At 63.1% G+C, this 26,071-nt stretch overlaps 1 protein-coding gene across 3 annotated transcripts in view; it reads right to left on the bottom strand.

Annotated features, from left to right (window-relative positions):
• Window positions 1-14,355, bottom strand: part of SLC12A7 (solute carrier family 12 member 7) — a 42,105-nt gene extending 27,750 nt beyond the window's left edge. For 2 of the 3 annotated variants that reach the window (XM_012534719.3, XM_033436638.2), the window contains exon 1: window positions 14,164-14,355. In XM_012534719.3, the coding sequence (XP_012390173.1) occupies window positions 14,164-14,287 (124 nt within the window). In that variant the 5' untranslated portion in view covers window positions 14,288-14,355. Of the gene's footprint in view, window positions 1-8,630; window positions 9,236-14,163 lie in introns of those variants that run through there. The other variant, XM_033436639.2, reaches the window with a different exon arrangement.
• Between the last annotated feature and the right edge of the window lie 11,716 nt (window positions 14,356-26,071).

The raw sequence follows: 26,071 nt of genomic DNA, 5'->3' as shown, positions 1-26,071 counted from the left end.
GTCCAGGAACCTCAAGTCCCACCCCGGCCCTTTTGGGTCCCGCGGGACAAACGGCTCGAGACCAGCAGATCCGGACAGGCTGGCCTGCGACCGTCCTCGGCGGGGACGGGGTGGGGACCAGCACTTGCACCAGGCGGCACAGAGGTTCGCTGCTGTGTTCTGACAGCAGCTCAGCTTTCCAATCCCCCCAATCCTGGTGGATTACGGCGGCCTCACTGGCGACCCCATTAGCTCAGAGCACAGTCCCCGCGGGGAGTGCCACGGAGCCCACACGTAGGCGCACGGCCGGCAGGTGGCCCATCGCGGCTGCTGTCTCCATGGCTGTTTCTGTCAGGAAGCCCTGGCCCGCCGTCCCCAGCTAGAGTATATCAAGGCCCTCGGTGTGGCCAGGCCACAGAGGAGCGAAGGGTCAGCCCCGACTCACCCTGGGAGCTCCTCCCAGATCCTGAAACGCGAGCCTTACCACGTTCTCCCATCAAAGCAGAGAGAAAAACCCGATGGCATCGCTCTGACTCCCAGCCCTGCCCCATCCCACCGGACCTGGAGCAATGCCATCCCAGAAGCCGCCAGCAGGGACGTGGGGTGAGCTTGGAGACACCGGCACCCCCACCTGGGCCCACCTGCACGTCAGCCCCACCCACAGGCCTTCCGCGTGATGTGGCCCTGTATCAGGAGGACCGAGCGAGGACACCAGGAAAAAGCGCTCCAAACTGGCTTTTCTCAGGCCCCCAGGGGCCCTGGGGCAACCCGGAGCATGACCTTAGCGGGGAATCACCTGCTCACCGGGTCCCGTCAGAGGTGACACCCGAGTTCCTGATGGAATCTCCCAGAGCCCAGACGCACAGGGAAGGGGAGCCCACAGTCCGTCCCCTGTGAACTCACGTGCCCGCCCCTCACAACGGACACAAATTCGGGAGCCACCAGGGTCCAGGCATCGCCCCTCACCCCCCACTCAGCTGTCCAGTCCCCCCGAAATCCACAGAACCCCCCCCCCGGAAAGTTCCCAGGGTCCAGCCTGCGGAGGCCGCATGGCAGGCAGAGCCCTGCCCTCCTGCCGGACGGACCCTGTGCCCCTCACTGCCGAGCCCCAGTGACCAGCTCAGGGGCAGCAGAAGGCCCGAGGAAGCCAGTGGCGGGGAACCGCTTGGCGAGGGAACCACCAGCAGATGCTGGGACCAGGGGCGACACCTGGAGGGGACGGGGCAAGGACCCCCCCACACACACCACGGCCCCACGAGCCACCTGCTCAGTACCATGGGGCAGGGGCAGTGCCAGGAAGAGCCAACCACCCACCGAACCAGGGGTCAAGGTGAACACGAGGGTCGCAGGCTGACTGACACCCAGGGGAGGACATGACTGCCTGGGTCCCCGGATTCCAGCATGAGGAGCTTGAAGCAAAGCAAAGGAGCCGCCGGCCCTCTTCAGAGGCCTCGGAGGACACGGGCCGGCTCTGGAACGTTCTGGAAAGAGGAAGAAGATGGAAGCAGCCCGATTCTTTCCATAAAGGACATTATTGGGCTGACGGCAAGATCTAAGTAAGACTTCAGTCAATGAAAACGTCCTGACTTTGGAAACCGTACTACAGGCATCATGAGAGGAAACGTGCTTGTTTTAGGAAACACACAAAGGGCATCGCACCTGCTGCCTGTTCTCAGCACATCGGGAAGGAACGTGTGAAAAGGGGGAGGGGGAGGCAGAAGGCAGGTGGGACCAGTGCTCAGGCAGATGACACGTGATCCCGTGCTCTTGAAAGTTTTCTCAAGTCCAAGTTCTGAAGTTGGGTCAAAACAAAGCTTAAAAAATGCAACCACATTCAATTAAACAAGAAATCCCTCCTAAGCGCCCTCCCCCGTTCTGCAGGCGTCTGCGGGAGGGCGCCAGCCTGTCTCCCTCCTTCCTGCTTCAAGCGGGCTCCTGCCCGGCACCTTCTTCCTGGTGATAATGACTGTATTTTTCTGGTGGTAACAATCCTGTTTCCGACTGGGTTTCTGGTGTAAACGGAAGCCGCAAAGAGCTCTCTGCAGACCAGACTCTGGAGGACACGTAGGCCGGCTCTGTCCCGGTCAACAGGCTTCAGCCACGCAGGCCAGGGTGCCGGCCACCCCGGGAGGGGTGTTGGGTTCTCCCTCTGCCCCAACCTTGGACAAATTCGTGGCTCCCAGGCCTTGTGTTTCTCGTCCAGGGAGAGGCGGCCACCACGGACAGGGCCTCCACTCAGCTCAGGCCCGGCTGCCCCGGTGCCCCTGCCGCCCCCGCCCGGGAAGCACAGCCTGGTCCAGGGGGCTCTGGGGGTCTGTCTGAATGCCCACCGGGCACGGGGCAGATGGGCACCTGCAACCATGTTCAATCCACAGAGACAACATCTTTCTTGGAGCATGTGATGCTCCTGCTGGCTGGGAAAGTGAACCACGACCTCAAACAGGAGCTGAGACAGCTGGCCCGTCCGCCGCGATGAGGGCCGGGGGGTGGCCCGGAGCCGAGGGTCGGAAAGGAGCAGAACGGGCGAGAAGCGCCTGGGCGAGGGGGCCCAGGGAGACGGCCAGGATCAACTGATTCGAGGCAGGCAGACGGTAGTGGCTTATTTACACACAGGACGACCGTGGAGACCGGGGAGTGGGAAACGGTGCCGTGAACGCCCCACAAAGGCCAGGATGGCCCACCCCGTGGGGACACGTGTGCTGGGCACGTGTGCACAGGAAGCCCGGGGACGGCCAGGACTGGGCTGTCAGGCCATGAGGCTCTGGTCTTCCGGCTCGCTGCCTATAACCAGAATTAACGCACAGAGAATGGGGGCACACACACAAAACGCACCGGAGGAACAGCAACACACGCCCCAGCGTCTCCGTAAATCCCCCCACCCCGACTCCCCTGGTTTGGGGGCTGCACCGCCCACACCAGAGGTTACGGCCAACAGGGAGTCTCCTTATCCATCGTAAACCACCGTCTTAATCGCTAATCCTTTAACGAGAACACGTTTCCCTTCATTTCTGAGAAGGCAGTCCTCGGGCGTGCTTTCCGAAGCGCTGGGGGACCCAGCGGAGAGAAGAGGCTCCCGTGGGAGCCTCAGGCAGCCGTCTCCTCCTCGACCTGCTGGAGCCGAGACTCTTGGTTAAAAACCAAACGCTTCGGGCTTCCCTGGTGGCGCAGTGGTTGGGAGTCTGCCTGCCGATGCAGGGGACACGGGTTCGTGCCCCGGTCCGGGAAGATCCCACATGCCGCGGAGCGGCTGGGCCCGTGAGCCATGGCCGCTGAGCCTGTGCATCCGGAGCCTGTGCTCAGCAACGGGAGAGGCCACAACAGTGAGAGGCCCGCGTACCGCAAAAACAAAAAAAATCAAACGCTTCTACCTGAGGGACACACCTGCGATCCCATCCCACAAAATGCAAAACCGTCACAAGCTACCCGGGTGAGCCTTAAAATCCCTTAATTGCTTTCACCGCTGGAGAACACTCAAATCTCAGTTCTTATTTTTCAAGGGAGGGGCAGGTTACAACTCAAGTCTTCACAAAGGAAACTGGTACAAACCCCGCCAGGGCCTGAGCCCTTGGTACACGCTGGGGGCTCTGAAGACCTCAGGCTCCGGGTGGACACCCCTCCCGCCTCCACCGGGACTCTGATGGCGCCCGGCACGACCCTGCCAGGCCCGGTCGTGGCTCTGAAGAGCAGGGGTCCTCCTCTGGCTGAGACCCTCCCCCCACGTTTCGGGGAGGAGGCCGCTCACCTGGGCTTGCGCCAGCTGCGTACTCTGCTTGGTCACGACAATGAGGACCCAGGACAAGCCCGAGCAGAGGGGATCCTGGGGGCGCAGGGCCCGCCTCACCGGCCCCACCGCCTCCGTCCTCCTGGGGCGGGTCCCCCGTGGTGCCCCCGCCAGGCACACAGCCCGGAGGTCACCGGGCGCCCTTGCTGCGCAGCGGTGGCTGCCGGGCCATGTGGGAGGGGCCCCCCGACGGTCAGGTGTCCTGGGCCACGCCGGCCGGGAGGGCAGGACCCACACCTGCTGTCTCCGGGCAGGAGCGCTCAGGCCTCGTTCACCTCTCACTTGCTCTAACAGACGGGCAGGGCTGGGCCGTCAGCTGTGTAGTCAAACAGAAACGGCCCTGGAGGCCACGCGATTAACACTCCCCACCACCAGCAGAGCTGGCTCCCCGCCTCGCGCACAGGTGGGGCTTTCGGCCTGCTCGTTTCACGCGGCAGGGGCGCCGCCGGTGGGGCTCACTGCGCAGAGATCACAGCCTGACGCGGTCCAAGGTCACAGCCCCCCGCAAGCCCGGGACCCCCGGACCCCTAGTGTCCAGCCGGGCGGGCGCAGTGGGCGGGGAGGCCCTGCCAGGCCGGGAGGTCCCTCAGAGCCCAGCCACCTTGCATGTGACTCACCCCTCTCGTCACCGAGGAAGGAGACTGATTCGGTTTTAAAACAAGGATCCTTCGGCCAGTAAACCCACGGGACACCATGGCCGGGACACGTCCAACCGGCGGGGGACGGCCACGCTGTGGACGCGGCACCAGGAAAGAGGGGCCGAAGGTGCCCGGGGCCCGAGGGGACAGGAGGGAACTGGGGGTGACGCGCAGAAACAGCTGACGAACACGTAGGACACGCCCACGGCACCACCCCACACGCTGGCATGGGGAGGGCGGGCGCCCGCGCGCAGAGCTGCCCGCCAGGGAGTCCGGAGCCTGGGACAGGTGACCCCCAGCCCGCTCACAGCTGGTGAGTTCAAACAGCCCGGGGGCCGCGGGCAGGCACACAGGGCCCGAGCGCCGGCCGCTCGGTTTACGGCCCCTTGGCCTCTGGACTGCCGACGTGCGCGCACACCCGAGTTTTGCTTTTCCAGGACACAGCAGCCAGGTGCCGTAACTAACCTTTTTAAGCCTTTACGATGTATATTTACTGGCCGCCCCTGCAGCGCAGGCAGCGGCAGGCTGAGTAGGAGGACAGAGCGGCACCGGGCGCTGGCTGAAAAGGAGGCGCCCACAAAGCCAGGATCCACTCGTTCCAAAGGCTGGGGCGGGGGTGCTGCAGAAACGAGGGGCTTCACGGAAGAACCTGACGGACACCCCAGTGCTGAGCCCCGGTGCCGGTGAGAATTCACGTTCCCTCCGGGGCCTCCCGTTAAACCCACACCCCGCCGAGCTGCGAGAAAACCATCAGACAGATGCCAGTCGACGGCACCTGCAACACACCTGGCCAGCAACCCTCAGAACTGCCCAGATCACAAAAACTAGGAAGCTCTGTCACAGCCTAGGAGTGGCCTGTTCAAAGCCCCCTCCCGTGCTCCCGGCGCCCCCCGCGCTCGAGGAGCCCGAGGAAGCCAGCGCTTCAGGGGTGGCTCCCAGCGCGGCCCAGCCAGGCCTTAGTGTCCACCCACCTGCTGGTCTCCCTCCAGGTTCTAAAGAAAGTTCCAGTAACCTGCAGCACCTTTTGAACACGGCACACCAAGCCCACCGTCCCCAGGGGCCGGGGCGGCATCCTGCCCTGGGCTCCCAGGATGACTGGCCAGCAAGGCCGGACCAGACCAGGCCCAGGACCCAGAGCTGCAGACCAGCCTCGGCCCAAGGCCACCAAGGAGCCCCCCCAGAAATGGGCGAACAGCGGGTGCCTGGCAGTGAGAGCCCAAGGCCCAGAGAGCAACCGTGGCCAGGAAGGGGCGAAGTGGGCAGGGCAGCCCTCCTCCTCCCCGTGAGGGGAGGCAGCAGCGAGCTTCGCATGAGGCCGTGTGTCTTGTGTCATCACGGGCGTCCTGAGAAGCCCCCGCGCCCGCAAGCGCCGGCCACACATCCAAGCGGACCCTCCCCATCCGGTGCAGGCCTGACGCAGCTCAGAGCGCCGCTGCCTCCACCAGCCCGCGCGCCCGGCCCTCGGAGACACACGGCCCCCCGCCGAGGCGGCCTCTGCTCTTTCCACCCATCCTCGATCTGCTTCTCCCACATCCGTTTTGATGCCCGGTTTCTGGCTCCATGAAATGCAAACTTAACCCTGAGTAAACGTGGTGGTCACCAGGGACAGCATGGGACCTGGTGCTCTGGACGAGGGGGCGGGAACAGGAAGCCACCAGGAGAGGCGCGTGCGTCCTCAGCATCGAGCGAACGCAGCAGGGCCTTCGGGGAGGGAGGGGACGGCCCAGGCCAGAGAGGCAGGCGGGACGGGGGCGCCAGCTCAGGGGCCAAGTGGAGCCCGGCAGGCCCGGACCCAGTGGTCAGAGCCCCAACCCCACTGAGGGTCCCGAGTGCAGCGTCCTCCGTCTCTGGTCACAGCCTCCGCCAGCCCCGCTGCAACCTCTGCGCACAAGCCCTCCCCTCCCAGTGTGCCAGCCTCCCCCACACCCTCACCCCCGGGCCAGCGTTCGGGATTTCTACCACCGTCTCTTTCTCTTCAGGAAGAGCTCCCAGGGGAGGAGCAGAGAGTGACCTCTGAGGCTCAGAGCCAGAGGCGTTCCGAGGGTCAGCTGGGCCGGGCCTGCACCGAGGCACGGGCAGCGGGCAGCCCGCAGTCCTGCCCTGGGGCCGCGGGGCCCCTCCCACCTGCCAACCTAACAGTGCGTCCGACTGGCCAGCCCCCGAGGCTGCATCCCCTTCCAAGTGGTTCAGCACTGCAGCGGAGTTTTTAGGTTCCACGACCCTCGGGGTTAACTAATGCCCTCTGGCCCTTGCCCCCTGCTCTCCGTGCTTTGCAGCCAGGATCAATGCTGGATCTGAAATCCAGCGGCCTGGCCACCTGGGCCAGTGGACTCTCCGAGGGGCACAGCCTGAGAAGAAACCGTTTGGCGTTCAAGCCAGAAAAAAAGGAAATGCTTGAGGTCGAGAGCTCCCGTGCTTTCACAGCAAGTTTCTGGCTAAAACAGAAACCCGTTCTCTGGCGAAGACAGGGGAAACACTGACAGGACAGGAACCACCCACAGCCCGGCCAGCGGGACGCGGCCCCTTGCCGGGGCACCTCCCAACGTCCTCTCCCGGAGGGCTGCCTGGGCCTCCCACCCAGGCCTCTGGAGCGAGAACTGCCTGCCCACAGGCGAGAGCCGAGAGGGCAGGAGGTGGATGTGCCCCTGCCCCTCGGACCTCCATGGGCCCTTGCCCAACCCTCAGGCGTGGCCTGCGGGGGCACCTTGCCGGCTGGAGGCCCAGACGTCCAGAGATGCTACTTCCCAAGGGCCTCGCCAGGTGACCCTGTGCGCCTGGCCCCCAGCTGCCCCCACCAAGCACAGACCCCGCTGCCTGGGGCCGGAAGCAGCACCGTCCAGGCCCAGGACCACGGGCACGCGGGTGGCGGCAGGCCGGCTCCGCCCTACCCGAGAGTGCTGTGCGCGTGTGCCGGCACCTGGAACCCAGCACCTGGCGGGGCGCGGCGGGTGTCCGCTGGGAGAGGCGGGCAGGGCCGGATCACAGCACCTCTGCGAGGCCTTCCGGAAATGACACAGCCCTCACTTCTGGGAGCACCCTGCCACCAGCGCCCCCCGTGACACCAGGTCCCAGCCAAAATCAGAAGCAGGCGGCACAACCGAGGGGAAAGAGCCTGCCTGGCCCAGACGTGCCCCTGTGCCCGCTAAGCTGCCCCTGCCGTGCCCCCTGCACCCACTAAGCTGCCCCTGCCGTGCCCCCTGCACCTGCTAAGCTGCCCCTGCCGTGCCCCCTGTGCCCGCTAAGCTGCCCCCGCCACCCTGCGCCCGGGGGGAGGGTTCTCCCGGGCGACCCCAAGGACCGGGGTGCTCGTACACAAGGACTCAGGAAGGCTGCGGGCACTGGAGGGACACAGCCGCCCTTCAACCCGGACCAAGGTCACGGCCACCGCCCCGGCGTCCGCTGCTCCACCAAGGGCTTCGGCCCAGCCGTCGGGCCAAAGACACCAGCTCTGGCACCTTCTCCTCAAACCTGACACTCGCACAGTCGAGACAACAAGGAAAGTACCGGGATTCTCGGCTACTAAGAGGCAAGAACACAGAGGAACCAGCCAGCCACACACGTTAACACACGTGTGCAAGCACACAGAGGCACACGGGGCACGGCTGGGGACCACGGCTCTGTGAGCTGCTTCCCCAGAACAGTAAGTGCTTCAGGGACTTCCCGCCCGTCCAAAGGACCTGCCCTCCCAGGCTGGACGCGCTCCCTCCTGGGCAGCGTGGGCCTCCGGTGGACTCGGGGACCCGGCTCCCCGCCACCCCTCGGGGTCTGCTGTCGATCCGACCTCTCCCTCCTCGGGAACTGGCAGTCGTGATCCCAGCCTGGGGGTGGGGGGAAGGGCTCAGGACGGCAGGGCCGGCCCAGTGGGGGCAAAGGCGGGAGGTGGGCAGCCGGGAGCCCCACCAGCCTCCCGGGGTGGCTCCCGTTACCGACTCAGGCTCCTGCCGGGCTGCGGCCAAGACCCTCCATCAGAGGGAAGAGGAAACCCAAGAACCACCCGGCGCGTCTCTCCTCTGATATCGGCTCCACAGGCTCCCTCCCCAGTGACCGTCCGGAGAACCTCCCTGAGAACCCAGGCCTGACCCGTGGGCGCCGTGACCAGATGGGGCCCAGGACACGGCCACCTCTGGGACAGGCCGGCTCCAGGAGAAGGAGACAGGCACACGGAGAACCCCCAGGACGGCGCGGGGCCTGCACAAGGCCTCCCCATCACCCTGGGGGGGCGTCCCGCTCACGTGGACTCGTGGGGTGCCCCCGCCTCGCAGACGGCGCCAGGCCACAGGCACACGCGGACGCCCAGACGGGCTCAGCTGCAGGGCGGCTGCAGGCCGCTTAGACGGGAAGCAGTTCTGGCTGCGAGCAGTAAACGCAGGCCCAGGAGCCCAACACCCAGCAGAGACCCCAGCGCCACAGGCACAGGGAGCCAGGGACTGCCCGAGAGCAGCCCTGAGCACAGGGAACTCACAGCTGGTCACAGGGCCCACCCAAGCCTCAGGAAGCTCAGAAACAGAGCTTCCCCCTCCTCCCCGATTGTGTTCTCAAAGAGAGAACCGCCCCAGGAAAGAAAGAGGAAACAAACCCAGCCCAGGGCCCCAGGGCCTTGCCGCTGAGCCTGGCCAGAGGCGCGGGCAGCGAGGCCACGCAGACCTGGCACCCACACTTCACCCCCTTCCTGGCCAGGAGCACGGCCCTGCAACCCCCCCAGCCATAGGGGCACCTGGACGGGGCCCCTCACCAGCGCTCCCGGCACGGGGCTCCAGGGCCGACACGGCGCCAGGGGCCACAGACGGAGGAGCGGCCATGGATCGGGGGACCGGGGCGCCTCATTCTTCGGCTGGTCCTGCTGAAGCTGCAGGCTTATCTGCACAGACCAGACCTCTGCTCTGAAGAGGGAGTTCCCGCTTTCTCATAAAAGCAAGGTGTAACCCTTTGTGCTCTGCTCTCTGTGCCGGGTGGCCCTGCCCCAGGGTCCCCCAGAAGGGAGCCCAGGGCAGCCACCCGCTGGAGCCCGGACGGCCCCTGACCGTCACCCTGGCCGGCCTCACACTCCCAGAGCCGCTTGCAGACGCCTGCTCCCCGCCAGCAGCACTGCTGCAAAGCGACTATGAGAGGGACGCCCCCAAAAAGCACCAGGCTGCGCACACGGCAGCTGACACTCACGCCAAACAGCAGCCTCTGCCCTCCAGCCTCACGTGCCCAGCAATGCCCAGCCCTTCAGGGGGTAACGGGAGACTCCCAGAGACCAGCCAGCAGCACCGTCTTCCCATCCGCCTGTGCCTCCAATGTCCGCCCCGAGCATGACCACAGTCCCGCTGCTGTGCCCCGAGGACACTGGCCCTGGGAAGGAACCCCCGGCCCAAGGCCACCCACCGCCCAGGGCAGGAGCCTGGGCCAACCCAGTCAGGTGCCAGGACCTGCTCGGGTCCGCTCAGGACTGTGGCCACAGGCCTGCTGAGCAGAGGCCTCCCTCCACGGCCTGGTCCCCCGGGGGCAGGGAAAGGACAGCCCCCTCGCCTGCGGGGTCCGACCTGGCAGACGCCCCTGGCCATCCCGGCCGCCCCCTGCTCAGTCTGTGATGCCCTGAGCTGCAGTAAATCAAGACCCTGGGTGACCTGGGCCCACACAAGGCCCCTCACCCTCTCTAGGCAGGCCCCTGCCCCAGCGGCCCCGCGAGAATTCCCCCCCACCACCGCCAAGCGGAGAGTAAGCCCGCTGCCCACCTCCAAGCAAGGGACACGTGGGATCAATTATTTGAAAACAACGGGGTCCGCGCGGAGACCATGGGCTGCAGGGCCATTCTGGTTCTGAAGCCCTGGCCGTGTGACCGTCCGGCCAGAGGGGCCTCTGAGCTGCAGGCTCTCTGTGCGGTGGGGGCCCCGTGTCACTGGGAGCTGCTCTGCCCAGGTGGGGCCACCTGCCCCCGTTCATAAGGTGGTTGTGGCCTCAGGCGCGGAGCGGCTGGCCCTGCAGACAGACCCCCTCTGCTCGTGTAGCCACCTCCAGTGACATGGGCACTCTCGTGGGCCTGGCCGCACAAGGGGACCGGTGGGATTCAGCCTGTCCATGTGCAACAAGGACCAGCAGCAGCCTGTCCCCCGAAATTCAGCCCCCGGGATGGGACGGGGTGAGCCGGCCTGAGACAGGCCCCTCGGGGCAACGAGTCAGGGTCTGACGCCATGGGGCGCTGAGCTGGCCCAGGGGGATTCCACAGAAGGGTGGCATGGAGCCAGCTGGGGTGGGGCTGTCCTGCCGCGCGCACGCGCGCGCGTGTCTGTGTGCATCTGGGAGGACTACTGGGAGGACTGCCTGGTGTGTGTGTCCTGGGCGGCCCCTGGCAGAGCGGAGCCGTGGGCTTGGCTGGGCTCTCTGTTAGGCAAGGAGAGGGCCCCAGCGGCCAGCAGGGCTTACGTGCGCCGAGCGTCCTGGGGCACGCTAACTGCCTCTCTGCCCGGCGCCTCCTGGGGGCTGGGGGGCAGTGGGATTCCCCGCTGGTTGGTGATGCCCTGTGCGCTGCTGGAGAATGGGGGACCCCTCCTCGCCCTGGGGCCCCGGGAGACACGGCACCGCCCACTCTTCCCTCGGTGGATGAGGTGCAACCGACTTTCAGGGGTCAGCCCTTCGGACAGCCTGCGCCGCCTGCCCTTCCTGCTCAGACGTCCCCCGCGCCAGCATGACGCATCCCTTCCTTCCTGGACCCAGTGGCGGAGCAACGCTCGAGGCTCTGTCTCGGGCCCACTCTCCGGCCGAACTCACGTCCCAGCGCCCAGGGCCTCGGCTTTGTGCTCCGACCACCCCAGCGGCAGCAGACCCTCGAGGGCAGCGGGCACACGCATCAGCACACATCCCGCTCCCCGTGACCCATGAGCCCCGCAGGACAAAGGTGATGCTCCCAGGGCTGCCTGGGTCAGTGGCTGGGGGCGCGGGTCCCCTTCACAGGGGGCAAGAGAAGACCCCCGGGTGACCCATGGGACCTGAGCGGCAGAGCATGAAATCACGGGAAAGGAATCCAGAAAGAGGAACAAGGAAGGAAGAGGAAGCCCCAGCAGAGCTGCGGGCAGCTCCCGGGAGGAACCGGCAGGAACAGCGGCCCTCCAGGGCCCAGCCCACGGGCCTGCGGTGGGGGGCAGTGTGGTCGGGGCCACCCCTCTGGGGGTGCACGTGGACCCCCCACCTCACTGCCCGCAGGCCACCTTCCCAGCTCTAAAGCACCAACTGTGGGCCTGCCGAGCGGACACGGCCAAGGTCAAAATAGCAGGGGCAGTTCAAGGTCAACACGTGGTATTGGCCACCGCAGCCTGATGAGGCCCAGAGCCTCCGACAGCCAGGAAACGGGCCCCGGCTTCACAGGCTGACAATGGGGCTCCCCGGCAGGCCCAGCCTGGACACAGGGACCGAAGGCAGCCCAGGCAGCCGCCCCGTGTCGCAGGCTCACCGCCTAGGCCGTCAGCCTCAGGCCAGGCACAACCAAGGCCAGTCCCACCAAGCTCTGGGTCAGCCAGGTGGGCCTGCAGACGTGAGCGCGGGCCCCCCTCACCTCCCTCCCACCCTCGCCCTGGCGTCCCACGCTCCCTATTCCCACGACAGCCCCAGGTACACCTCGGGAGGGTATCCCCAAACCTGCTTCACCAGCACCACCGGGAGGCCCTCCCAGAAAGCCAGGTGCCTCCCTGGAGGTTCTAAGGCCGGCCACGGAGTCAGGAAGGAACTTCAGTGACTGCAATGAGCAGGTGTGGCCACAAGCTGGACCACAGGGTAAGGGCCCCGCACGCGGGTCTTCAAAGGGGCTCCACCCAGCGGTTCCGGCTCCCGCAGGACTGTCCCACCAATGAGCAGGGCGTGAGGCTGCTTCCCAGGCTCCCCTGTCACGCTGGCGCCACAGGGCCTCTCCGGGCACCGACTGGTCTGACGGCTTGCGTTAAAACTCAGAACCCAGCTGAGCAGACCCCGAAAGGCAACAGCACGCCTGCCTGTGACCCCGTAGCGGGCTCCGGCCAGTTCCCCAAGGCCTTCTGCGGCTGTCTCTCTAAGGGAGCACGAGGACGAGCGAAGAACACAGGCTTCCCAGGTTGAAGTTCTGCGCCAGCTCATCTAAGTGTCACAGGTGCAGCTCAGACCCTAAAGGGTTTGTTGAAAAGCATGCAGGATGCCCACACTTAGCGTTTGCCGTCGCTCCCGCCTCTGAGAGCACACAGGCAAGGCGGGTTCCAGACGAGCCGGGAGAGAGATTAGGGCTGAGAAAGCAAGAGCCTTGGACTGAGGGCGGCTGGGGGCTCGAGGCCAGCCGGGCAGGCGACACCACGGCCCTCCTGGCAGCCCTGAGCGCAGGCCCAGGGGCACCGAGCTTACAGAGAGCCACCGAGGCCCGTCCGAGAAGGAGCCGGCAGGCAGGGGCCGCACACCCGGGAGGGCTGAGGGTCCCCGAGGACACGACGGCTCCTGGTGGCCGGTGAAACGCCGCTCGCCCAGAAAGCCCACACCGGGACGCGCTAATCGGAGACGCAGTGAGAGAAAGGCTGGGCTTATGGACTCTGCCTTCAAGTCCGGCCTGGTTTCGGCCTCCGTGCCCACTCCCACACCCACACCCACGTGCAGAGGAAAGCCGGCGGGCACCCGAGGGGTGGGGCGGGACCCTGCCGACCCGCCCCTGCCCACTAGGACGGCGTGCTTCCCGCAGGGGGTGCCCGGCCTCTCCTGCCAGGCCCCAGGACCTGTGGCCTCCACTGACCTCGCCCCTTTTCCTGCCTGGAGCAGGACACCTCTTCCCCAACCCTCCATTTCTAGAAGGGTGCTGAGCCCCAGATGAAGCAGCGGACTCAGGATGACCAACCTATCAGCTGCAGAGAAGCCCGGGCCTGGAGCCCAGATGATGGAGGAACAGGCCTGGGGATGCCCCGCACCAAGAGAAAGTGAAAGTGCCAGAGACCTCCTGATTCCAGGAGCGAAGTGGGCAAGGAGGACCCTCAGCCTGAGTGCGGCTCCCCCCCGCCCCGGCAGGGACCTGCAGTCCTTCCTGCTCAAGACCCCCCAGAGTGCCGGCCTGTCCCCAGTCAGCCGGGCTTATCTGACTGGCAGCCCTTTGCCCCACCGCCCGAGAGCAGAGACGAGCAAAGCAGAGGTGGCTGGGAAGGAAGCAGCCAGGCGCTCCTGCCCCGAGGAGCCTTACCACGGGTGGGGACCCCACCAGGTCACCGGGCCTGGGGGGCCTGGGAACTCTCGGAGGAAGAGCCCCTCCTCGGTCTCCACAGCTACCCAGGGCGTCTCACACCTCCCCAGGGGCCCACCCCGAGTGGGAGAAAGGTGCTTCCTAGGCCCCGGGGGGGGCATGGGGGCGCAGCAGAGGAGGGCCCACCGCCCCTGAGGCCCTCGCCCAGCGCCTCCACCACTAAGCCTGGAGAGGGGGCTCGGCAGGCAGGAGTGGGGGGCGGTGAGACGGGAACCACAGAAGCAGGCAAAGCGGTGGAAACTAGTGAGGAGTGAGAGGAAGGCGCGGGCTGGGTATCGGGGAGGGGGAGCGGAGAGCAGCCCCACACCCCTTCCTCGGGCGACGTCCCGGGCCCAGGTCGACCCCCTCCCTGCCACCCATGCCACCCCCTCCGCCGCGGCCTCCCTCCCCTCCCCCTCCTCCCACCCCACCCCCTCCCTCCAGGGCCGCCCCCTCCTCCCTCCCCTCCCTCCCTCCCCTCCCCTCCCCTCCCCTCCCCACCGGCCGCCAGCCCCGCGCAGCCCGGCCTCCGCCTTTGTCCCGCGGGCAGGTGCGGCCGCGCTCACCCTGGCTCGGGCAGTTGGGCTCACCGCCCTCGGGGGGGCCCGGCGCCTCGGTCTGCTCGGGACCCTCATCCTGGCCGCCGTCCGCCCGCGCCTCCACAGGCACCACGGTGAAGTTGGTGGGCATGGCTCGCCCGGCGCCCCGGCCACTCCGCGCGCTCCCGCCGACGAGGCCGGACTAGGGCGCAGGGGCGGGGTCAGCGCGGTCCGCCCCCGCCCCGCCCCACCCCACGTGACCGCACCTGGCTTCCCCGCGAGCCCTGGAAAAGTTTGCGCTCGGTGGGCCGGGGCGGGGCTCCTTCCGCTGAGGACCCGCCCCCAGCCTGCGTCCGGGCGCTGCCCGCGCCCCCGGACCCCCAGTGCCGCCCCGCCCCCAGCGGCTGACTTTCGGTTCCTGCACAGCCCGCTCCCCCGCTGCCCCAGGCAGGCCTCTGGCCGGTCTGTCCCCCTTGCCCCCGCCCGCACGGCCATCCCCCTGCCCGCAACTGTACCCCCCTCCGCCCTCACTGTCCCGCTCACCCCTAGAGTGGGACTGTCCACCCCGGCCGAGATCTGATCTCCCCTCCCCTCCCCCTTGCCTGACTGAGGCTCACCGAGCGCTTCGTTTAGGGAAGCGCTTCCAACTGAAGGCAGCCACGGTTAGCAGGGCGCCGGGTCCACAACGGACACAACCGCGAAGCCACAAGTCACCAGGGCTCTGCGGCAGGACCCCGCCCACCGGGGACCCCAGGCCCATCCCTGCCAGCTCGGGGGAGACCTCCCCTGCCCCCACCCCACTAGGTTCTGTCTGGGGAGGCCCCCGGGAAAGGAAGCTTGTAGGCTAGAGCAGGGAAGGCACAAGGTGGGACCCAGACCCAAGCCAGGCACTCCCCAGGATGCCACCTGCCTTGTAACCTGCCATCACCTGGTAGTTTCTTAAAGACACAGGAAATCTGTGTCCAAGTGTCCATCAAAGAGAAATTAGCCCCCAAAGTTGTAGCATTCAGGTGCAGTGAATCACCCCAAAACAGTTTTACAAAAATAAGGCAGAAATACAGGTGGTGTGGGCAGAAACGGTCACGACGTACTGTAGCAGAATAGTCCGCCGCTCTGACCCTGTTTGAAGGTGCACGTGAGTTTCTATGAAGACGGGGGAGGCCCATGCCTGTCTCTGGGCAGGGATCGCAGGGACACGCCTTTCCCTGCACTGTGCTCTGTCAGCGACCAATCGCAGAAAATCAAAACCCGAAAAGCCGCCGCCTCCAGGCAGGGGGGCCCAGGCTCCCACCTCTGTCCCGGGTTCCTGGCAGAAGGGGGCCTGGCCCCCCAGGAGTGCTCCCCTGTCAGCAGCCCCACCCAGGAGCAGCACTCGCCTCCTGAGGCGGCGGCGCCCTTGGCCTGGGCCGCGGTCACAGCCCACCTTGCACCGAGGGGGGATCTGCAGGCCCGTGGAAGGGGCGGCAGTGTCGGACGTTAGAGATCAGGGCTGCGATGGTGCTGGGTGGCGTCAGCGGCTCTCCAGGTCAGCAGCGTGGAAGGTGGGGAAAGGGCCGCCCCCAAAGGACGGGAGCGCTTCCAGATGTCCTTCGGTGAGGGACCAGCTCCGTGGGGAAGGTGGGGGCACCGCCCGGGGGCAGCACGGCAACAGATGTGGTGCTGAAGGGGGTGGGCGGAGCACAGACCCCCTCCCTGACGTTGCCCACAAGGACCCCATGTCTGACCCCCATGTGGTGGCTCAGAGATGGGCTGTGGCCTCTTCCCTGGACCTGCGGCCCTCTGCGCACGCGACCCCGGCCCCCGCACACCCTTCCGGACAGCAAGTCCCAGCCTGGAAAGATGAGGCTGCAGCTGAACCTTGGGCGGCAAAGTCGGAGGACCAAACACAGGCTCTGAACAGGAAAGGAGATGCCCCCCCAACCCCTGCCGACGACCCTCGGCCTCTGGCCTCGGTCTCCTCATCTGTAAAATGAAGGGGCTGGACTTGCTGATGAGCTCCCGTGGTCACCAACAAAGCTGGACGGAGCTGAGACCCCCGGTCTGTGGGGAGGCTGGCAGCCCCCCTGCCCTCGGGGCTCTGCCGATGAAACCTCAACCCCCACTGCCCCCCAGAGGTGGCAGTAACTTGGGGTGGCAGTCAGTACTGAGCTTGCAGAAGGCTTTGTCGGTGACCCTGCATCCAGCTCCCCACTCTGACCCCCTCTGTGGCCCCAAGTCCAGGACCCCCACCCTGGGCCCCGGCTGTGCTGACCCAAGGCCCACCCACGCAGAAGCCCTGCGGCCAGGCTGCCTGCCCAGGACCTAACTGGCCCTGGGTTCTGCAGAACAATGGCCTGGCCCCTGAATCACGTCATTGTCACCTGAGAAGCAAAGGAAACCCAGCCCTCAGCAGGTGAAAGGCCTGAGGGGTGGATGGGACGGCAAGGGCAGGTGTCAAGGACATCACTGGGCTGAGTGCGTGTCCTTGCACTATTCTTGCGCTTTTCTGTACGTTTGGAATTTTTCAAAATAAAATAATTTTATAATTCTAGATAAATAAAGTTCCTTGTTTCACTACACGTAAAATAGATAAACAAGGACCTACTGTATAGCACAAGGAAGTATACTCAGTATCTTGTAATAAACTTTAATGGAAAAGAATCTGAAGAAGAATTTAGCTATGTGTAACTGAATCACTTTGCTGTACACCTGGAGTTCACACAAGTTTGTGAATCAACTAGACTTCAATTAAAACAACAAAACAAACAGAAGTTCCTTGTTTCTAAGTGACGCGCAGCCGTATCTTGAAACTCGGTCTCCACACCCTCCTTTCCTCCTGCCCCCAGCTGGCCCCGCTCTGCCTGTCCCCAGCTCAGGACGTCATGTGCCTGGTGGCTGGGTGGCCCACTCTTGGTGCCACGATGCCCCAGGCTCGCCCACCCTGCCCCTCCGCCTCCGGGATCGGGGTGCACACACAGGAGCAGGCAGCACCTCCCCCAAAAGTCCCTGTCGGGTGGCATCTGAAGATGTGCAGGTGGGACCCCCACCAGCACCCCCCTCCCCTCGCTGAGAGACCTTGCTGGGCGGAGGAAAGGAAGTAACATTAAAAGAACACACAGGTAGAAAGCACAGGGCTGAGCACTAGAGGGCAGGGATCCAGTCATAAGGCCCACCCTCTGGGAGACCCCACTGGGCCTTCCGGGGGCATCTCCTGGGGGTGGGGGATGGGGGATGGGGGTGGGGTAAGGGGATGGGGAATGGGGTGGGGGATGGGTGGGGTAGGTGTTGGGGGATGGGGATGGGGGTGGGGTAGGGGGATGGGGGATGGGTGGGGCAAGGGTGGGGTAGGTGTTGGGGGATGGGGTGGGGTAGGAGGGTGGGGTAGGGTAGGGGGATGGGGTGGGGTAGGTGGATGGGGGGATGGGGTGGGGTAGGGGGGTGGGAGATGGGGTGGGGTAGGGGATGGGGGGATGGGGTGGGGTGGGGTGGGGTGGGGTGGGGGGCACAGCCCTGGGAACCCGGTTTTGCCCGAGTTCCCCCAGGAGGACCCAGAGCCCCTTGACAAAAGAGAGAAGCCCCCACCCTGAGAAACCTTTCCCTGTAACCTGAGGAGTTTGCAAAGAGCTTTCCAAAAACCGCAGGGAAGGAACGCAGGCCAGCTCAGCAGAACCGCGAGCGACCCGGCCAGGCCCAGCAGGACTCGCGACAGTCACCCCATGGAATGTTCTGACAACCGGACAAACTCAATCACCAACCAGGGCCAAAGAAGGCTGCTCTGGGCATGACTGGTCTCAGGGAGTCTCCTGCCGGAGACTGGGGTCTTCCCACCAGGAAAGTGAGAGTGGGTCTGGGAGGAGGTGGGACATGGCCCAGGACAGGCCAGAGAGGACTTGGGGGAGTCGCCGGCTACAGGCTGACCCCAGACAGCCGCACTCAGAATGAACTGAGCTGAAACCCCGAAGACGCCGACTGTTCCTGGGGGTTCTTCCCGGTGCGCCTGGGCAGCTGGCGAGCCTCGGCCTGGCTTACGGGAAGAGAGTCGGGGTCCGATCAGTCGTGGGGGGGACGGGGAGAGTGGCAGGCCCGGCTCCCGGAACCCCACAGCCTCGGTGATCAGAGCCCCTATTGTTTTAATTCTCAAAAAAAGGAAGTGGTGGCTCCCCGTGGTCAGAGGAGAGCACGGCAGACCTCCCCGCTGGCTGGCGGACGGTCTGGAAGAGGGGGGAGCTGCATTTTATAACTGGGCCAGCAAGGAGGGCCCTGACCCATTTTTGTGAAACCGAAGTCTGGTATGTGAAAATTCAACCTGGGAAAGTACAAGTGCTCCTCCTAACCTGAGACCATACGTGCTGGAGGCAAAGACGTTCTAGGCGAGCTTAAAGAATTCGTTCTCTGATTCACAGGACATTTGAAGTCTCACCAGTGACGCTGAAGGAAGCACCACTGACAACACAGCGTTTTTCAAGCAACTGGGATCGGGGATGCAAAGGCCAGACCCATGGTCACCGCCGCCACCTTTCCCAACCCTGTCCTGGGGGCCACAGCCGGAGCCCAGACGCCCGGGGCCCTCGCCAGCACCCCACGGTGCTCCCCAGAACCCCCGAGGACCGTCAGCTCCATGGAAACTCTGGGAGCAGGCGCATGCCTCCGCTTGGCAATGCGCGCGTGTGAAACCGTCTCCCGTCCACTCCTGTCCATATACAGCTATCACGCTGCCCGTCTCGCCCATGGTCAAGTGCGCCAGGGCCCCGGCAGCCAGTCCCAGCCTCAGGAACAGCCGGGACTCTCAGGGCATCAGGGGTCCAGGCCGCGTGTCTCACCCACCCTGCCATCTCCGCGCCAGCCCCCAGCCCCCTGGGCTCCCCTGCCTCACACCCCCAGGCCCGAGATGGCTCAGGGCGCCGGCAGGGGTCCTCCCACCCTTCCCCAGGAGGCCACATCTCAGGGTGCAGAGCAGGGACACAGCCACCCCCTCTGGACTTCCCCAAGAGTTCCAGGATGGGCGGCATGGGCTGGCCCCGGCTTCCTGTGCCAGGACGGGGCAGGGGCTGGGGGGACAGGAGCACCCAGCTTCAAGCTCTAGTGCTTCTGACCTCCCTTCAGGCCCAACGGCTCCCCTTTGCTGCTCTGTCTTCCCTCCAAAATCCTGTCCCCCGCAGCCTGGCACACGTGCAGGCGGTTCCCAGCCTTGCGGTCCCACTAAAAGCCGTCAGGTTCCACCACGTGGCACTGGTGTCGACTTGGGACCTTTCTGCTGACGTGGTGGCCAGGCTCCCCCTTTCACCCTTCTGAGTGCCGTGGGTCTCTCTGGGGCTGCAGTGAGCCTGGCCTCCTGGCAGGCTCCCAGGGCACCCTGTGGGGCGGCCCCTAGGTTGGCCAGCCCGTGAGGCCATCGGGGAGGCCCGAGGCCTGCAGGAGCACAGCCTGAAGTCAGGGCTGCAAAACACAGAAGTACACAGAAGTGATGACTGGGGACTCCTTCGTGGCCTGGAACCCTCCATGAAAGGAAACTAAGCGGTCTTCAGTAGCATCAGACACTGCTCCTCAAAGACGCCATCGGGGCAGGAAAGTGGGCCCCAGAGCCCAAGGCCGCTGCCAGCCGTGTTACCGACCCAGGCCTGCCCGGACTGTATAAGGACCACTGATACACTGGGGGTGTGGACTCCACAGTGGAGGTGGGGCAGCCCCTCCAGGGACGGGGTCCACCCATCACTGCAGGAAGGCCCACTGCGGGCCAGGGCGGGACACGGGGACTTCCTGACACGCCGGGCATGTAAAACAGGCTCCGTCACCACCCAGCGACGCGTGTGCGCCAGAGACACCCAGGACGGTCCCAGCAGCACCGTCGGGTCGGCCCGGCTGTGAACACGCACACGCCCATCAACAGCGACGGGCAAACGGGAGGGCGCGTGCATCGGGTGGGATGCGCGCGGCCACGGGACGAGAGGAGGCTGCCCCGTCCTGCCCACCAGGTGCTCCAAGGCAGGAAGACCTGCGCGTGGCCAGGCGCCAGAATGGCAGCTCCCAGGCAGGCAGGCGCGTCTGGAGTGCAGACCGGGCCCCGCTCTGACCTGGATGGGGCTGCGCGGGCATCCCGGGCACAGAACACTCAGGGCGTGGAACGGTGGGCGCATCCCTCACAGGAGAAGGACAGCAGGGCTCCGAGGCGTGTTCTGAGTCAGAGTCAGGCTCAAACCGACCCGTGGCATCCAGTCCCGTCTGCAACTCGCAGGGAAGAACGCGGACCCCTGAATCACGGCAGGTCCGCACCCCTCATCTTCCTGGCAGCTTCTGTCCGACCGTAAGAGCAGCCAGCAAACACCTGTGACATCACAAAGCCGTGTGCCCGGCATCGGAGCCCATCGGAGGTGCCTCGGTCCCCAGAACACGGTCTGCTTAGCCCAGCTGGCAGGAGGCCCTGATGGGGGCGGGCGCCTGTTCCCCTCAGGTAGCTCACAGCCTCCTGGGGAGGGTGGGGCCGGCGTCCAGGCCCCCAGCAGGGCTTGTCCCTGGCGCTCCCTGAGTCAGGGGCTGCTCGGACCCTTCGTGCAGAGGACCTCAACTAATCACGGAGGAAGAAAAAGACGACCGACCGCAGGCACAATAAAGACACCCGTTCTGCGGGGCCCAGAGAGGCTGTGCGACTTGCTAGATGTCACACAGCCTATGGGGGCTGGGACGGGGCTGTGCCTTTCCTGGACGCGAGCCCGCTGTCGTCGGGACCTCGCCTGGCCCACATCCACGGGTGTCCTCGGGAGCCAGTACGAGCTCTCCTAGGGAAGGACAGCTACGTGCGCACGCAGCCTGGGAGGGGCCGGGGCAGTGGTTTCCCTGATGGGGGCCGTGAGAGGGTGGGGTCACAAGGCTCTGGGGGAAGCGTGGGCTCCTTCACTGACCAGTTCCTTCATCAGCTCAACGCTCCATCCCCCAGCACTACAGCTGAGGCTGGACACACAGCATGGACCAGCAGGGCCATCTGGTCTGGGAGGCGAGTCCCCAGGCTAGAAGACGGAGGTGGACCAAACACAGGGCACGAGGAGTGGGCACAGGGGGAAGGAGGCCCGGCCAGCAGGCGGATGGAGGGGCAGCGGCGTGGGGAGGCCCTGTGGTACCAGCTTGGGGCCCAGGCCCAAGGGGAGCAGACTGCAGGCATCTCCCCGGACGGGCTGTGGCATGGGGGCTGGCCAGGAGGCCGCCGGCTGCGCTGGGTGCTGCGTGGACGGGGAAAACGGAAGACGCCGGGGCGGGGAGGACGTCTGCCTTCCTCTGGCCAGCGTCTGCTCGAGGCATCTCGCCGGTCACCTGGGGGTCTGTGCCCCAGACTCCCAACCCCGGGGCAGCTGAGTAGGGCCTCTAAGCCTCCTCAGGGGACTGGCCTGCCTGGGGGCCAGGAAGCAGGCCAGGCGCTGTCTCAGAGGAGAGACCCCTGCCGCCCCAGCCCCAGCCTCAGCCTCCGTCACTTCCCACCCTTTCGGGGCTCCCTGTGCTCAGCAGGGGACACCCTCTGGGTCCCCACAGCAGTGCTGGGCGGGGCCCCCGCCTGCAGGTTCCTGAGGGGTCTCAGGAAGGCTGAGCGTCGGGCACTGCAGCCCTGTGGCCCGGGTGGGGCTGCAGTCCTGGCCCCTCTGGTCCCAGCGTCCCTACTCTGTCTCTCAGGACCGGCAGCCACGTCGCTCCCCCTCTCCCCGAGCCCCCACGGGGGATGGCCGCTGGGTCACTGGGTCAGCCTGGAGTCCGCCACCGGCAGACACAGCGTCCACCTCTGACCCCCTCGCAGGCCCGGTGAGGACCAGCTGAGGTTTTGGGGTGCAGCTCAAACCCGCCGAGTGTCACCCTACATCAGCGGGGACCTCGGGCTGTGGCTCAGAAACGCATCACACCGTCTACTCCTCTCAGCTTTTCTTTCCCTTTTTAAAAAAATGAATTTTGTTTAATTGTGGTCAAACACCCAGAACATAAAGTTAACCATTTTAGCTGTAATTGAGTGAGCAGGCCAGTGGCATCAGGAACTCCCACGCTGGCAACCACAGTAAATCAAGGAGGCCACTACGTGGGGTCACTCTGGTGCCCTGGTGGCCGAGACGTCAAACGGAAGCCCAGCCACAGTCAGAGCGGGAAGCGCGAGACCCCCGTCACACGGAGCCACCGTCACAGAGAGGGGGCTCCCCAGGGAGGCCACACCCCGGCTAGGCCCACCAAGCCCTGCTGTCTCCACAAATGCCCCCATTCCTAGCGGGTGGGGCCCCACAGACACTGCCAGGTTCAGATCCGTGCTCACTCACACAAGCTCTGTGTCTCCGTGTATTTCACCTTTCACCACGTGGGTGTGCGGCCATCACCGCCTCCATCTCCGGGGCTCTTTCATCTTGCAAAACCCTAACTCCCCGCCCCCTCCCCGGCCCCAGGGACCCGCCACCGCCACCCTGGTCTCCGTCTCTATGAACCTCATTCCTCCTGTCCTTATACAGGGGACATGCACGGTGCCTGTCCCTTCCCGACCAGCTCAGCAGGGTCCTCAAAGATCTTCCCGTTGCAGCTTGTGTCCGAATGTCCTTCCTCTGAAGGCTGAATCATAGTCTGTGGTCTGAACGGACCACACTGTGTTTGTCCGTCATCCGTCGATGGACACCTGGGTTGCTTCCACCTCTTGACTATCTGCTTTAGTACATGCTTTCCCCTGTACAGAGTGGTGGGGAACACTGTCCGGGGTTCGTATCTAAGTAAGAAACACGAGCATCTGAACTATGTTCCCCTTTGCGTGAGGAATCACACAGAGGTGCGCACGCATGCACAACCCCCCCCCCAACCCCCGGCCCCGGGAGGAGACAGGCGGCATCTCCACGGCTGGAGGGGAAGGCGCTGGATGCTTTCCTGGACCTGCTGCATTTGGGGGCATGTGCCAGACTCACTGAGACAAAAATACTTTACAATCTTTTAAATTAAACAGCTGCTGAAGCCCAGAGATAAGCAGGTCACCCTCCAGCGCCCCGGGGCAGTGATTTCTATCCTATTATTACCCACAGCACAGATAAAGTGACCGGGACCTGTCCCAAGGTCACACCAACGGTCCTGAGGCCCAGGGAGAGGACCTACCGCCCACGGGCTGGGGCCCCGCGTGGCTCTGGGCTGAGACCTCTGCACACGAGCCTCTGAGGGACGCACGTGTGCGTGTCTGGGGGCCGCGGGGACACAGACCTGGCTGCAGCCGATTCTGCCAAACGTTTCCCAAGCAGGCTGAGCCGCCACCCCAGGCTTTAAACTTCAGATCTGCTTGGCAAACTGAACCAAACCCACCTCCTTTCCTTGGCTTTCTTCTGCTCCATGAAGAGACAGAAGGGAAGTATGTCTTTTTTTTTTTAAATAGATCTTTGTTGGAGTATAATTGCTTCACAATACTGTGTTAGTTTCTGTTGTACAACAAAGTGAATCAGTTATACATATACATATGTTCCCGTATCTCTTCCCTCTTGTGTCTCCCTCCCACCCTCCCTATCCCACCCCTCTAGGTGGTCACAAAGCACCGAGCTGATCTCCCTGTGCTATGCAGCTGCTTCCCACCAGCCATCTATTTCACATGAGGTAGTGTATATATGTTGATGCCACTCTCACTTCGCCCCTGCTTCCCCTCCCACCCCTGTCTTCAAGTTCATTGTCTATGTCTACCTGTTTATTCCTGCCCAGCAACTAGGTTCATCAGTCCTTTTTTTTTTTTTAGATTCCACATATATGCGTTAGCATACAGTATTTGTTTTTCTCTTTCTGACTTGCTTCACTCTGTATGACAGTCTCTAGGTCCATCCACCTCACTACAAATAACTCAATTTTGTTTCTTTTTATGGCTGAGTAATATTCCATTGCATATATGTGCCACATCTTCTTTATCCATTCATCTGTCGATGGACAGCAAAGGAAACCATAAACAAGACAAAAAGACAACCCTCAGAATGGGAGAAAATATTTGCAAATGAAACAAAAAAACAACAAAAGGATTAATCTCCAAAATATACAAACAGCTCATGGAGCTCAATACCAAAAAAACAAACAATCCAGTTAAAAAATGGGTGGAAGACCCAAATAGACATTTCACCAAGGAAGACATACAGACGGTCAAGAGGCACATGAAAAGATGCTCAACATCACTAATTATTAGAGAAATGCAAATCAAAAACTACAATGAGGGATCACCTCACTCCGGTCAGAATGGCCGTCATCAAAAAATCTACAAACAACAAATGCTGGAGAGGGTGTGGAGAAAAGGGAACTCTCCTGCACTGTTGGTGGGAATGGGAATTGGTACAGCCACTACGGAGAACAGTATGGAGGTTCCTTAAAAAGCTACAAATAGAACTACCATATGACCCAGCATTCCCACTACTGGGCCTATACCCTGAGAAAACCGTAATTCAAAAAGAGTCATGTTCCACAACGTTCACTGCAGCACTATTTACAGTAGCCAGGACATGGAGAAGGCAAGTATGTTTGGTTAACAGTTTCTGAGTTAGATAACTATCTCTCAGTTTACCTCATTTAAACCTTAAATTCTTGGCTTGAATCACGTGAGAGCAGAGAGGGCTGCGCTAATAAGAATAACTTACATCCTGCTTTTACAGAGAACAGCTTTTTGTGTGTAAATACTGCAAGCCACTAATTTCTATTTTCTCAGGGCAATGAGTTAAAAATACATTTTAAAAATAAGCTCTGATTTCCACTGAAGGCCAAGGTCACTCAGAATCCGCCAAGTCAATCTGTGCCCAACACAAGAGCCCGATCCTCCCAGAGACAAAGTCCAGGGGCCAAACTCTGTGATGCAAAGGAGTGCTGAGCACAGAGGAGAAATAAAATCAGGGATGAGACCGTCTAACTGCTACACTCGGCTCCCGAGGAGAAAGGGGATGCACATCAAAAAAGCAAAACCAGAAAAGACGTGCAGCTCCAGCTTGGGAGGCAGTCAGAGGAGGGACGAGGCCAGAGGGGACAGGAAGAGTGTTTAAGGTGCCCAAGGAAAGCGGCTGCCCACCCAGGTGCCCACGCCAGCAAATGTGGTGGTTGAAAAGGAGAGATGCCTGCACCCCGATGTTCACTGCAGCACTAATTACAATGGCCGGGACATGGAAGCAGCCTAAGTGTCATTGACAGAGGAGTGGATAAAGGAGATGTGGCACATATACACAATGGAATACTACTCAGCCATAAAAAAGAGTGAGATGATGCCATTTGCAGCAACATGGATGGACCTAGAGATTGTCATACTAACTGAAGTAAGTCAGAGAAAGACAAATATCATATGATGTTGCTTATATGTGGAATCTAAAAAAAAGATACAAGTGAACTTATTTACAAAGCAGAAACAGACCCCCAGACATAGGAAACAAACTTATGGTTACCAAAGGGGAAGTGGGGGAGGGATAAATTAGGAGTTTGGGATTTAACATGTACTCACGACTATATATCCAATAGATAAATGACAAGGACCTACTGTACAGCACAGGGAACTATACTCAGTACTTTGTAATAACCTACAAGCGAAAAGAATCTGAAAAAGAAAATATATATGTGTGTGTGTGTTCACATGTGGGTGAGCTGTACACCCGAAACTAACACGACATTGTAACTCAACTCTACTTTCATTTGAAAAAAGGCAGGCAAATAAAGACACCTCCAGACGAGCAAAACCTCAGAGAGTTCTTCTCCAAGCTGGAAGCAGCTAGAATAAGGTGCTCAACAGAAGCACAGAAACACAGAACAACCGAAGCATAAGGACATAGGGAAATGGGCCAGAACGTGACTGCAGAAGCCGGCAACGGCCACGGGGTCAGTGTTTAAACGCGCAAAGCCTTAAACACATCGGTGGGTTAAACACAAGCAATGGCGCCCAAGAGGCGGGGGGAGTCCTGGGTTCCTGGGCTGTGTGGAAAGTGCTAATTTCCCCGAACAGGCAGAGGGCAACGCCACCAAG

This window comes from Orcinus orca, chromosome 3 (genome assembly GCF_937001465.1).
Source record: "Orcinus orca chromosome 3, mOrcOrc1.1, whole genome shotgun sequence".
Lineage (NCBI taxonomy): Eukaryota > Metazoa > Chordata > Mammalia > Artiodactyla > Delphinidae > Orcinus > Orcinus orca.
The sequence above is the reverse complement of the archived record's forward strand: the minus strand, read 5'-3'. Positions and strand labels throughout refer to the sequence as shown.